This window comes from Equus caballus, chromosome 7 (assembly GCF_041296265.1).
Source record: "Equus caballus isolate H_3958 breed thoroughbred chromosome 7, TB-T2T, whole genome shotgun sequence".
Taxonomy (NCBI): Eukaryota; Metazoa; Chordata; class Mammalia; order Perissodactyla; family Equidae; genus Equus; species Equus caballus.
Genome location: NC_091690.1, coordinates 78,360,495 through 78,374,377, shown reverse-complemented (window position 1 = coordinate 78,374,377; position 13,883 = coordinate 78,360,495). Strand labels below are relative to the sequence as shown.

The 13,883-nt window shown below is 35.7% G+C and overlaps 1 protein-coding gene and 1 long non-coding RNA gene across 2 annotated transcripts; both read left to right on the top strand.

Annotated features, from left to right (window-relative positions):
- The first annotated feature begins 3,841 nt into the window (after window positions 1–3,841).
- Window positions 3,842–6,314, top strand: LOC138925291 (uncharacterized). Its single transcript, XR_011441223.1, has 3 exons — window positions 3,842–3,954; window positions 4,090–4,170; window positions 4,806–6,314. It is a non-coding gene; the product is annotated as an uncharacterized lncRNA (long non-coding RNA).
- Window positions 6,315–12,935: 6,621 nt separating this feature from the next.
- On the top strand, window positions 12,936–13,883 carry OR2D2 (olfactory receptor family 2 subfamily D member 2). The gene has a single exon (NM_001391697.1). The coding sequence runs from the start codon at window positions 12,936–12,938 to the stop codon at window positions 13,881–13,883; it is 948 nt and encodes a 315-aa protein (NP_001378626.1).

The following is a 13,883-nucleotide window of genomic DNA, read 5'->3' as shown; positions in this document are numbered from 1 at the left end:
ACAGTTGATACAGCGTGGCTACACTGGACGAAGGGAGGATACCTATCCAGGGCAGGAGGGAGCAAGATTGTGTGAGATTTCATCATGCTACTCAGAATGTCATGCAATTGAAAAAGTATGAGTTGTTTATTTCTGGCCTTTGCCATCTAATGTTTTCAGACTGCAGTGACTGCGGGTAACTGAAACTGCAGAAAGCAAAACCTCAGAGAAGGGGGGACTACTCTATTGGATTGTCTGGATGCCACCTTTCTCACTGAGTGGTGTAATCTGATTGCAGGGCTTGCACTTTCATTTCAGTTTATGGTGCTTTTGGTGCCATGTGATCACCTTAGGTGGTAAAATTTAATTTCGTTAGCATTGTCCTAATGTCAACACAATGACAGTGGTTCTGAGTGTGCTGTTATATTAAAGTTGTATACTTTTCTGCACGCAAAGTCAAAGCTTTTCATTTATGGGGATAATTCACAGTCAAAGGACAGTTTTGTGGGATGATACTTTAGTCTCTTAAACTATTAAATTAAGACTTTGGTTTGGCCCCATGAAAATGGATCTACTTCTATAATTCTCTCAAGTTAATGAAAAAAAGATTTTTAAGGTAAGTTTTATATCTAAATGATGCATTTGTATCATCTGAAGGCCAAACTATGAAAGAGAAAAATAATGAGAGAATCAAGTGATCAGATGAAAGTGTAGGCATGTAAGATTCAAGGAAATGCCCTGAGGGTGTTAGTCCCCCAATCACATTTCAAGTGGCAATTTAGTTTCAGCAAAACATCACCTATCACATTAAGGAAATGCTATTAACTTGAATTCTACTGGTTTTGTGGTTTGTCTTACAGATTATTTGTGTTTAGTTTTGGTTTCATAGCACATATAAATCCAAATCATTAAAAATAAATGAATTACATTATATGTATTGTATGGTATAAATATGCTGTGATTTATTTAACTGTATCCATATTAATGGACATTTGGTTATGTCCAATCTTTAGACATTAAAATGGTGCCACAGTGAATAACCTTGAACATACATCTTTATTTCCTTGTCAAATATATTTGAAGAATAAGTTTTCTGAGGCTTAATTGCTGAATCTAAAGGCATATTCCTTTAAAATATTAATAGATATTGTCAGTTACATTAATTTATACTCCCATAAAAATTGCGTGAAAGTTCCCATTTAATTACACCTTTACTAACATTTGATATTGTCAGACTCTTCAATTTTGCTAATCTGTTAGGTTAAAAAAAAGTCTCATTGTTATTTTATAATATGATACTTTAATTATACTTGAGGAGGAGCAAAATTTTATATGTTATTGATCATTTTCATTTGTTTTTCCTGTGAAGGGACTATTTTCTTTGCTAATTTTCTTTTACTCAGCTGTTTTTCTTTTACTGCTTTGTAAAACCCTTGAATATTATGAAAAATTTACTTCTTGATTTTGTCTTGGAAATGTCTTTTTCCAATTTGCCAGTTGACTTTATGGATTTTTTCATCACACAAATGTTTTCTAATTTAATCTAGGCAAATCGATCAGTCTTTTTCCTTAAGATATCTGATTTTGTGTTAATATTTGAAAGGCCTCTGTTATTAAAAGATTATGCTTTTTAAAAATCACTCATTTTCTCGTCAAATATTTTCATAGTTTTGCTTACATATATGGCTTCATTTACATCTTGATACATCTAGAATATATTTTGATGGAAGGAGTGAGGTACAGATCCCTAGTGTTTTCCCCCAATGGTCACTCAGCACCATTTACGGAAAAATTTTTCATCAATTTAAAATGTCTTACACAAGATACTCAACTCCTGCTCAATTCAGTCTATTTTTATACTCTTTAGTCTGTTCCTTTTCTCACTTTCTCTTCTGTACAAGTACCATGAAGTCTTAATTTCCCCTGTTATTTGCTTGTTGGTTTTTTTCCTGATTCTCAGGTGCATAGAATTGAATTAATTATATTCCTCAGTGTATGACATATCACTATGATTAGTGATTTCAAAGCCCCTCTCTTGTTTATTTATTTATACATTAATTTCGCTTATCATTTGCTTACTATATACCCATACCTCATTCCCATTGATCTCATAACCATTCTTATGTGTTCCATGCTTTTATTTTGTTCTTATAAAATGATGTTTTGTTTGTGCATGTATTTTTAATTTACATAAATGATGTGTAATATGCTCCTTTGTTTCTTACTTTTTCACTCAGCTCTAAGTCTACTCTCTAAGATCATTCATGTTTCCACGTGTACATCTAATCTCTTCCATCCAACTGCTGTGGAATATCCCTGGTGTTCATCCATTGCATTTTCATTTATCTGCTGTGCCACTAAGGGATACCCAAATTACATAACACCTGGCCAACACAAATAACAGAACCACAAATATTGCAGCAATGTACCATATGAGTCTGTGTGAGAATTTTTTTGGCTCTATATTTAACATTAATTGCTACCTTATAGTAAATGCGTAAGCATAAGATGACCAAATAACACCAAATTCCTTCCCAGAATTGCTCTACCTCTCTACATTCTCCCTAAATGTGAATGAGACTTTCTCTATTTTCTACCTTTTTGCCAACACTTTATTGTAGACTTGCTAATTTCTGCATGTTTAATACAAGTAAATAGATACCTCTTTGTTCTTTTAAATTTGTATACCTTTGATTACTAATGAATTTGAGTGTTGCTCTTTATTCTTTATTGCAGACAAATCCCAGATTTTGATGAAATCAGATTCATCAAATGTTTCATTGTGGTTTGTGCTTTTGTAGGTCAGAAAGAGATTGTCCTGTTTTTTCTCTGTAATGCCATTGTTCTGTTTTAACTTTTAGATATTTAATCCATCTAGAGGATACTTTCTTGTGTCATGTTAGGTAGGGAGGGATCCAGGTTTTTTTTTTTCTGTGTAATAAGCTAATTTTACCAACATTATTTACTAAATTATTTGTCTTCTTCCTAATGATCTTTGGAATTAACTTTGTAGTACATTAAATTTCCACTTGGGTTTATCTATGAGCTCTCAAATCTGTTCTATGTGTTTATTAGTCTTTTTTTTTTTTTTTTTTTTTACACCTCCTCGCTTTTGTTTTTGTGGCTTGGCAATATGTCTTAATATCTGGTAGGGCATTCCTACCCTACCTCTTTTAATATTCTGACTAGTTGTGGAGTGTTTTATAGCCACATAAATTTGAGAATAAATCTATTGAGTTACTAAAAAAAATCTCACTGAAATTTTTATTAGCATTACCCTAAATTTACAGATCAATTTGGGGAGAAATGATATCTTTATAATATTAAAGTCATCTGATCCAAGAGATGAAATATTTCTGCATTTATTCAGATCATCTTCTACTTTGCTAGAGCTATATTTGTTACTGAATAGAAACACAGGTTCATTTACCTGCCACACAGGAGGGTCAATAAGGAAAAAAACTGAAACACCAGGCTTGTGGCAAGGAAAGAGGTTTAGCATCAAAAGACCACCAGACAAGTAGCTGGGAGTTAGAACTCAGATCCACTTTCTCGAAAGGAAAAAGGCAAAGGTTTTATCTGGGGTTTTAGGTAGGGGAGGGAGAGCATGTGCTAGGATTTTAGGTAGGGGAGCAGGAGCACGTGGCCTTGCTGGTTGGTGCCTTTTCGTCAGCCTGTGTTTGGCCTTGAAGACTGAGTTTCTTTTCCCTTGACTGTCTGGACTTTTCTGGTTAGTTTTCATCTTCGGCCTGCATTTGGCCTTGTGAGGTTGAATCTTGACGTCTGGACCTTGACTTCCTGGGAAAGACAGCTGACTCATATACTAAGGAGGAAGAGAAAGATCTGGTTACTTTTAAACAATTGATTATGCTGAATATGCACAGCTGCAGTTAGCAAAGCTTATCTCACAGCTTTTTGCTCTGGGGAAGACTTTTTGCCTTCTTCGTTCTCAGTGTCATGTTTTTCCCCATGGAGGTCTTGTGTATTTTTCATTCGTTTCTACATACTTTATAATTTTTGTTGCTGTTGTGAAATTGTATCCTATTTTAAAAATTATATTTTCCAGTTGATTATTGCTAGTTGAGAAATCTGCTTTTTTCTTTTTGTTAGGTTGGGGTCCAATCCAGGAAATCTTTCTTTGTTACCTCTAACAGCTTGCTCATTGAATTTTTTTGTTTTTGTTTTTTCTAGGTGGGTAAACACATAATCAGCAAATAGTACTAGAAATAGTTTTATTTCTTCTCTTCCAGTTCTTATATATTATATCTGTTTCTTTCTTCATGATGTTTTCAATGACTCTCAGTGCTATGCTAAACAGAATGGTGATAGCAACATTCTTGTCTTGTTCCTGGTCTCAGAGACTGCACCTAAAATTTCCATGTTAAATATGAGATATGTTGTTGGGTTTTGGTGTATAATCAATCAGGTAAAAGAAATTTTATTTTTATTCCCATTTTACGAAAATTAAAAAATAATAAATAGGTGTTTTTCTTTAACAAATATTTTTCCTGCATTGCCGAGATTATTATCTAATTTTTATCCTTCAGTATAATAATTCATAAATTTCTTTGTATAGTTTCTGATGTTAAAACATATTTGCATCCCAGAGACAATTTATACTTGATCATGCTGTGTTATTTTTAAATAGACTTTTGAATTCAATTAGCTCTAATTTTAGTTAGGATTTTTGTATCCACATGCATAGGTGAAACGAATCTATATTTTTCTTCTCTTATATACACTATTATGTAGTTTTGTACTACTCAAGTTTATGCAAGCCTTATAAAATAAGACAGGAAGCATTAACTATTTTTCTTGTTTTTTAGGGAAGAATGTATAAAGAAAGTAATGGACCATTTCATGAAAGTCTGGTAGAACTCAACTGTGAGACTATCCAGACCTGGAGTGTATTGGGAAGGGAAGTCTTTGTAGTTTTATTTTCAGTGCTATTTGCCATTTCATGTTCTCCTTCAATTATTTTGTACATCAATTTCAAATTTTATGTTTTCTATGAACTTATTCATTTCATATACTTTAAAATTTATTGGCATATAGTTGTTCATGATACTCTTTCATTGAATAAAAGTTATATCTGTAATTATTTTCCTTTTACTCAATATTTTATTTGCATTTTTCTCTCCTTTTAAAAAAATCACTTTTGTTTTTCAAATGAAAGTGGTGACTTTTAATTTGTTTCCTTAAATAATGCATCAGAAGACAAAAGTGTTCTCCATATAATTTGTAAAAAAGGCCATGGGTTTGATTTGTGTTGCTTGAGAACTAAAAAAATCTTCAGAGCACCTTGGTCATGCATTTTAGTAAATACGTTTGGGTGCTGGTGTTGCCATTATTCTGTGTGTTTCTTCTACTATTTACTTAGTTATTTAATTGTGGTAAAATACACATATCACAAAATTTACCATTAAAACGTACAATCCAGTGACATTTAGTACATTCATGATCTTATGAAACTGTCACCAGTATCTAGTTATAGAACATTTCATCACCCTGAAAGGAAACCCCATATCGTTAACTGTACCATATCATCCCTCTTTCCAGCTACTATCTGCCACTAATCTGCTTGCTGTCTCTATGTACTTCTATCTCTATGGTTATGCTCATTTTAGATATTTCATGTAAATAGAATCATATATACGTGACTTTTTTAAGTCTGGTTTCTTCTATTCAGCATTTTTTCAGAGTTCTTCCATGTTGTAGCATATTTCAGCACTTCCTTTCCTTTTATGGTTGAATAATATCCGTTGTATGGATATACCACATTTTGCTTATTCATTCCTCAGTTGTTGGACATTTGGATTTTCTCCATCTTTAGACTATTGTGCATAGTGCTGCTATGAACATTTATTTACAAGCATTTGTTTGAACACTTGTTTTCACTTTTCTTGGGTGTGTACCTAGGAGTGGAATTGCTGAGTCAGATGGTAATTTTATGAGTAACTTACCGAGGAACTGCCAAGCTGTCTCTCACAGCGGCTGCACAATTTTACATTCCCAACAGCAATGTGTGGGGGTTCTAGTTTCTCCACAGCCTTGCCAATACTCCTTCCTTCCTTCTTTCCCTCCTTCCGCCTTTCCTACCTTCCTTCTTTCCTTCCTTCCTCCCTCCCTCTGTTCCTTCCTTATTAAAAAATTATAGCTATCAAAATGGGAGTTAAGTGGTATCTCATTGTGGATTTTTCATTTGCATTTCCCAAATGCCTAATGATGTTGAGCATCTTTTCTTGTTCTTGTGAGCCATTTGTATGTCTTCTTTGGAAACATGTCTTTTGAAATTCTTTGTCCATTATTAAATTGGAATTTTTTTTGTTCTTGAATTGTTTGAATTCTTTATCTGTTCTGGATACAAGACTCTCATCAGATATATGATGTACAAATATCTTTGGAACCTGTAAACAGCTATTGATGATTAGGTAGCTAGTAAAGTTTTGTGGGTTTTTTTGCAATAACTTATTATAGCTTTTAGTTATTCAGCCACCCATTGTTAACTGTGCTGCTTAGGCAATATTCCATCCAACACCCACTAGGTTCCTATAGACAACATCTCCCTGGTACCTGGGTCACCATGGTAATGGATATTTGAGCTGTTTTGGAGGAATTAGAACCCCCTTGTCCAGTTCAGACTGGGTGAGACAACCTACCCATCAACTGGACCTGCACAGGTGCCCAGTAAGTGACCTTTTGATGTCAAGAGGTTAAAAACTCCACCTTCAGATCATGCTAATGCCACCATTTTGTGAACATGCGTCCTATGTGGAGGCATGAAGCTTGACTCCACTTGTGCAGTTCATCTATTACCTCACCTCTCCTTCCTCCAATCATCTATCTCCACACTGCAGACCACCTTGCCATCCTACCCCATGAATATCCGAGTCCCCATTTTTGAGGAAGTGGATTTGAGACTCATTCTCCCACTTCCTCACTTGGCTGACTTGTGATTAAAACCCTTTCTCTGCTGCAAACTCGTCGTCTCTGTGATTTGCTTTCTGGGTGACAGGCAAAAACAAACCTGGTTCGGCAACGTTTTCTCTCATTCAGTGGCATGTCATTTCACTTTCCTGGTAAGAGTAAGTTAAAGCAACACAAAATTCTACTTGGTTTCAGTTGTCTTTTTCTTGATTGAACATTCAACTGGTTACTGTAAACTTTGGACTGTTTTCCAGGGTCCAGGTAGTTTGTTCTGACAGTATTCATCATAATTTTTTGTATTTCTTTGGAGGAATAGCCTCTTGGAGTTACCTCATTTACTATTTTCACTCTTAAAAATAATCTTTGATAGAGTTTTTGCTATCTTAGTAACTTTTACAAAGAACCAATTTGGGATTTTGTTAATCTTATCGTATTCATGTCTTGTCTATTTCATTTATTTCTTCTTTTATCTTTATTATTTCCCTGTTTGTGCCTTTGGATTTGCTCTGCTGCTTTACACTCCTGTCCCCAGCAGTTTCAATCAAATGCTTAACTTCATTTTTTTCTCTTCTCTCTCTCTTTTAATGAGGTATTACTTACATACAGTAATGTGAAGCAATCTTAAGTATAACTGAAGAAATTGTTACATATGTGTACACCTATCCAACCATTATACAGATAAGAATGTGGAACAATGACAGCATATCAAAAGGCTCCCAATTAGCTCCAAATCAAAACTCCCTCAAAGGTAACCATTATTTGGAATTCTAAAAATATAAAATAGTTTTGCCTGTCTTTGAGGTTGAAATAAATGGAATCATACAGTACATGCTTCTTTGTGTGTCTGGCTTCTTTTACTAAACACCATTCTGGGAGATGTGTCTATGTGGTTGTGTGTAATGGTAGTTCCTTCTTTTTAAATTACTCAATAGTATTCTGCTGCATGACTGTCCATGGAAATTTATATTGTTTCCACTTTTGGATATGATGAATAAAGCTGTAATAAAAAATCCTTGTACCTATCTTGCAGTAAATATAAACACCTGTCTCTGTTTGGTATGTAATCAGGAGTGAAACTACTGGGTTGTAGGAGGGAAGGCGTATGTTTAGGTTAGTTTTCAAAAACGCTTTCAAATGGACTTTTTGAATTAATTGTACCAATTTATGCTCCCATCAGGAATGTAATTGCCCTACATCCTCAATCATTTTATCTGTTTTTGTAAAGGTTAGTGGTATTTCACTGTGTTTTGAATTTATATACTCGGGGGGCTAATTATGGTTAGTGCAACTTTTTATGTTCTTGTTAGCTATTTGTATTTCCTATATTATAAGTGCTTGTTCTATTTCTCATTTTAAAAACTGGAATTTTCTTACTTTTATTAATTTGTAGCAGTACCTTATATATTCTGGGTATCAAGTCTATAACTTACCATCAAGTTATGAAAATAATAATGTGTATAAAAAGAGATGAATAATAAACAAAATTTGGTTAAAATGTTAATAATTGGAGACTCTATTATGTAGTATACTTCTTATATAATAATGTTAAAATTATGATTATATAATAATACAATATAATTATTATTATATTATACATCATATTCACATTCTGTAAATAATAAAACTCCTCAAAATCATACAGAGATCATAGACCTGGGTTACAACCTAGAAGCCAGAGACCAAATACTTAATTACAATAATACGACACATCCCAAAAGAGAAGATATGTAAGAAGACATGGTGATGAGGCCCACAAACAAAGATATGAGTGCTAACTGTATGCTATTTTCTGTTCTTCTTATAACCATTTGTGAATCTTCTGAGAAGAAATGCAGCTCAGGATCCACCCTAATAATTCAGAATTCTCCTGAGCACTTCAGCCACTCCAGAGACTGCTCCTAGTATCCCTCTGCTCACCTCATTTAAGTGGAACTATTGTTGTATAATATGCCCTGAAGTCAGTGCTTACACCAGTGGATGGAGCAGGAGGACATGGGAGATGTGGGGATTCTCCTTCCTGCCTTGTCCTTGATCTTGACTTCAGAGATTGTGCTGAGTCCTTTGACTGTATGACAAGATGCTCTCAGTCTTGCAATCTCTGCTCTGCCTATTCTGCAGCCAATACACCTGCAGCAGTTTCCCCTTCAACAGTGAGAATTCTTTACTGGTTTTGACGTGCTAATTTGATCTTTTTTCTCCACCAGATGAGAAAACATTGGCAATATTTTTAGAGGAAAAGAAACAGAGGGCAGGAGGTGAACAAAAGGAATAATCTGATATATATTGGGAGTGAATAGGTTTCAATTTCTTCATAGATTTGGTTTTAAAATTCAACTAATTTTGCTCAAACAATCTGATTCTTAGGGTTAACTTTTCTGCAGTAGATCTAGCCAAGGATTTTTCCACAGTGGATTTACCTTATCAAACCACAATTACAGTGTCAAAATCTCTGTGAAGAAGAATCATGGCGCTCACCTGATGGAGACATAAGCAAAACTTCCGTGGAGTCAATATTGATCCTTGGAGTGGGGATTCTTATGTCTTTGTTGAGCTGCGTTTGGAAGACAGTAAGTGGGTATGGAGGGTAGGCAATAGGTGATTTTGAGCATGAAATATCTTAGAATTGGAATGGGAATTTAGTATTTTCCTTTGATTCCTATGAATTTCTTCAGTATCCTCTACTTAAGAGAACTTGTCAGATGAGACAATCCATGACTCTGTAACTCTAAAAACTTGTTCTACATCCAGTAATATATATCATTTTTAGAGAAGCGAACTTACAAGTTGATGTTAGATCTGAGGAAAAGACAGTGAATAACAGGAGAGAAAGGTTGACCATAAACATGATTTTTTTTTTCAGAAGTTTCCTGACCCTGGGGGCAGATTCATATGAGAAAGCATTTTCTCCTCCACATTTGCATGAATAACATAATTTTTAAAAACAAATAAGGAGAGGTCAGGCGGGCGGCCTTCTCCTGCTGTCCTCCCAGGGTCAGTGAGAACTCCTACCATCTGACAGGTCACAGATCACACTCATCTGACTCACATTTACCTCTCTGTCTCCTACTACTTTGGCTCAGGTCAAATCTGCTCAAAAAACGCGTGTTGGGTACTTATTCTGTGCCAGTATGTATCTTATTTGCTGTTAATAAAGATGAGTCAAATATGGTCCCTGTCTTTGAACCTCTTACAGTCACAGAGAAAGAAAATAATTTCAATATAATTTGTTAAGAGTTATGACAGAGGTAAGTACATGATGCTGTAGGTACACATGTATCTAGGATAGACTAGATATTTGTGAATGTGTGTACTTACGTGTGTCCATGTCTACGTGTGTTGGGGATGGGTAGGGGTGGGGAAAGGTGAAAATGTGTGAATCAGAAAGGAAGGTGTTCCTGGATAATATTTTTCCTAAATGGAATCTTAAAAAACCTGTAGTTATTAGTGAGATGAAGAAGGCATAGAAATCAGCAATATCCTATAGCTGCCTTTTCATTTAAGTTTACCACTGACTGTAGGCATCACTTAGAACTTTGTGATAAGTGTTTAGTTTTATGCTGTCTTTTTTCATCAAAACTGAGAAAGAATGTTTGCTTACCCTTTAATTTTCCCTGAGATCTGGACACATGTACTAATTTCTACTCTAGGAAATGTGTGAGCTGTGGCAGAGAGGGAAGCAAGTCTAAAGGATCTGAGGTGAAACAGGAGACTGAGAACCAACCAGGTAGTGTCATCCACTAGATGGATAGCAATTGAAAAAGTACCCATCTTAAAATAGCTGGTGTTCTCAAAATTTATTTTTATATCAGCTATCTTGACAATAGATTACATTTCCCTTTAGAAGAAATCGTATATTAGTTTGATTTGAGGAATTGTTAGATCATAAAGACTCGCTTGGCCCGGTGCATACATTCACTAAACCAATATTTGCTGTGAATCTATTGTGTTCCAGGCACCCCACCTGCAATGGAGATGAAATGCAACTGTAGTCAGTACTTCCTTTCTGAGATTCTTTGTCCTCAGGAGCTGGATCTTCTGTCTGTATCCCCATTACCAAGTATGTGCTTGGCCAATAACATTTGCTCAACAAATAAAGTGACTGAATATTCAAAGTGTGATGAATGCTCAAGGAAGCGATGCTAACTCTGTGTAGTGGACATACCTCTGAATAGAGGGACTACGCTCTTAAACACCAGTGGGATATAAAAATGCAGTGTGTCCTAGTTATGTGGAAGGGAAAATGGCTGGAAAGGTGGCCTGTGGTCAGATAAGGGAGCCATAAGCGATCATCAAGCAGAGATATGATTGTTCATATTAATGTTTTATTTATTCATTTTTTATTTCAATGACGAATTGAAATCTTTATCACTTTGACTCACAAACCTATCCAGATGCCTGAGTCCATCATCAGATTACATAGAGTGTAATTCTAACTTTTTGAGAAAGCTGGTAATTCCCATAGCCCAGCAGTTCTTAACTTGGAATTAAGAGAGTTCCTCAATTTAGATGTGAATGCTACTACTTTATCTTTCTTTTACTCGAATTGAAATTTAATTTTTTTTTTGTTTGAATGTAGGTAACCAACCCAAACCAGCCCTGGCAGGATCCATGACTTTATCACGAATAGAAATCAGAAATATTTTTATGTAACATTACAGTGGTTGAAGATAGCTCAAAATATCATTTAAGCTCATCATTTTGAAATTAACATGGTTATTAGACCTGCCACAATATTTTAAAATTTAATGCATTAAAGAAGCACATGTATTATGATATCACATATTCTTTTCTAAGACTATTTTAATAACTATATATTGTATTATATTGGTTTCCTTGGTAATCCTGTACATCCTATTTGATATATTTATTTTTATTTAATATATTTAAAACATTATTTTGAAGCACCATTACCAGACAGATCAAGGATTGATAGCCCAAAGCTTGCATATGGCCTTAAACTTTAGACTTTAAATTTCTTTCCTCTCTTTTAGGAAGAGTTCCATGAAGTTTCATTATTGCTCCCCAATTCTTGGAATTCTTCCTAGGGAATTGGCAGACTTTTAAAACAACTCTACTAGATTATGTGATCAAGTTATTTTTATTTACCTTATTTAATTAATGACAATTTATTGAATAAAGCTGTGTGCCATACAACAAAGAACACAAAAATGAAAAAGACAGGCACAGTTTTCGGAGCAGATTTTAATCTCTGGGAGGAGTAGATGGATAATGCTAGGCTATGAGAGACAATGGGCTGGAGATGGCAGATTAGTGCAGTTTAGTGTGAACACAGAAAACGAGCAGGCTCGCGTCTTAAAATGGAAATGGTGTTGTGATGTTGTGTCTGCTATTGTGGATGGTCATTGACAGTTAAGAGTGATATTTGGGAGCTCCAGCTGTAGCTGGGGATGGGATTGCCAAAGAGATTATGGCACACTCTCCAGAGTTAGCCCTTGGTTTCCTAGCTCTTTTAAAATAGGTTATTTTGTCCAAGAAAAAATGTCAGTTCTGCAAAGTACTTTGGCTCTTTTTGATTTCTTATACCTTAGTGACTGTCTTCTCAGAGAATAGACAAGAGGAATGGTTGAATGTCCAAAGAACTAAAAAAATCAACACTATCATGAGATGGGGGAGGTATGGCAAGAGCAGCATAAGACTCAAGGGTTTTAGTTGATAATAAAGTGAAATTAAATGGCGTGATTTTAAAGATGAATTCAATCTATGTTTTTATTATTAGAAGTGTAATATTCAGAATAAAGAGGATGATTATTTTTATGAACTCTGCGCCTCCCAGAGGACACTAAAAATGAATTCCCCATCTTATAAAGTATTAAGTTTCACGATACTGAAAACATACCAACCAAAGCAGCCTGATCATCTTCTAAAAACCTTATAACGAGGATTCTTCAAAGGGTTGATAGTGATGAGAGGCAATTCCTAAGCGCTTCAACTCTGAATTGTATAATTTTATACTTTATACACACCTATGTTTAGCGTGCGATGACTTCATACTGAAAAAAGAGAAAACTATGACACAGACAAATGAGACACAGGTGACAGAATTCCTCCTTCTGGGACTCTCTGATGACCCACACACCCAGCAGCTGCTATTCATCTTATTCCTGGGTGTCTACCTGGTCACTGTGCTTGGGAATCTGCTTCTCATGTCCCTTGTTCAGGTCGACTCCCAGCTTCACACACCCATGTATTTTTTTCTCTTCAACTTATCTCTGGCTGACCTCTGTTTCTCTACCAATATCATTCCTCAGACCCTAGCCCACTTGCTATCCAGGAAGAAGCTCATTTCATTCACACGTTGTGCAGCTCAGCTTCTACTCTTCCTCATTTTTGGGTGTACACAGTGTGCCCTTCTGGCAGTGATGTCTTATGATCGGTATGTAGCCATCTGCAACCCTTTGCATTACCCTAGCATCATGACGTGGAGAGTGTGTGCCCGGCTGGCTGCAGGATCATGGACAAGTGGCATTGTTGTGTCTGTGGTGGACACCACATTCATACTAAGGCTACCTTACCGAGGCAGCAATAGTATTGCTCATTTCTTTTGTGAGGCCCCTGCACTGTTGATCCTGGCATCCACAGACACCCGCACTTCAGAGATGGTCATTTTCCTCATGGGTGTCATGATTCTCCTCATACCTGTTTCTCTAATTCTGATCTCCTATGGCCGCATCATAGAGACTGTGGTCAGGATGAAGGCAGCTGAGGGAAGGCTCAAGGCGTTCTCTACCTGTGGCGCCCACCTCATGGTCGTTATTCTTTTTTATGGGTCAGGAATTGTCACCTACATGACACCAAAGTCTTCCAAAGAACAGGAAAAACTGGTGTCTGTGTTCTATGCAATGGTGACCCCCATGCTCAATCCCCTCATCTACAGCCTGAGGAACAAGGATGTGAAGGGATCTCTGAGGAAAGCAGCCACAAGGAATTTCCCACGCAGACTTGGGATTTTCCGCTGA

Coding starts and splice junctions, on each gene's coding strand:
- OR2D2 (NM_001391697.1), top strand. CDS start 12,936: ATGACACAGACAAATGAGACACAGGTGACAGAATTCCTCCTTCTGGGA.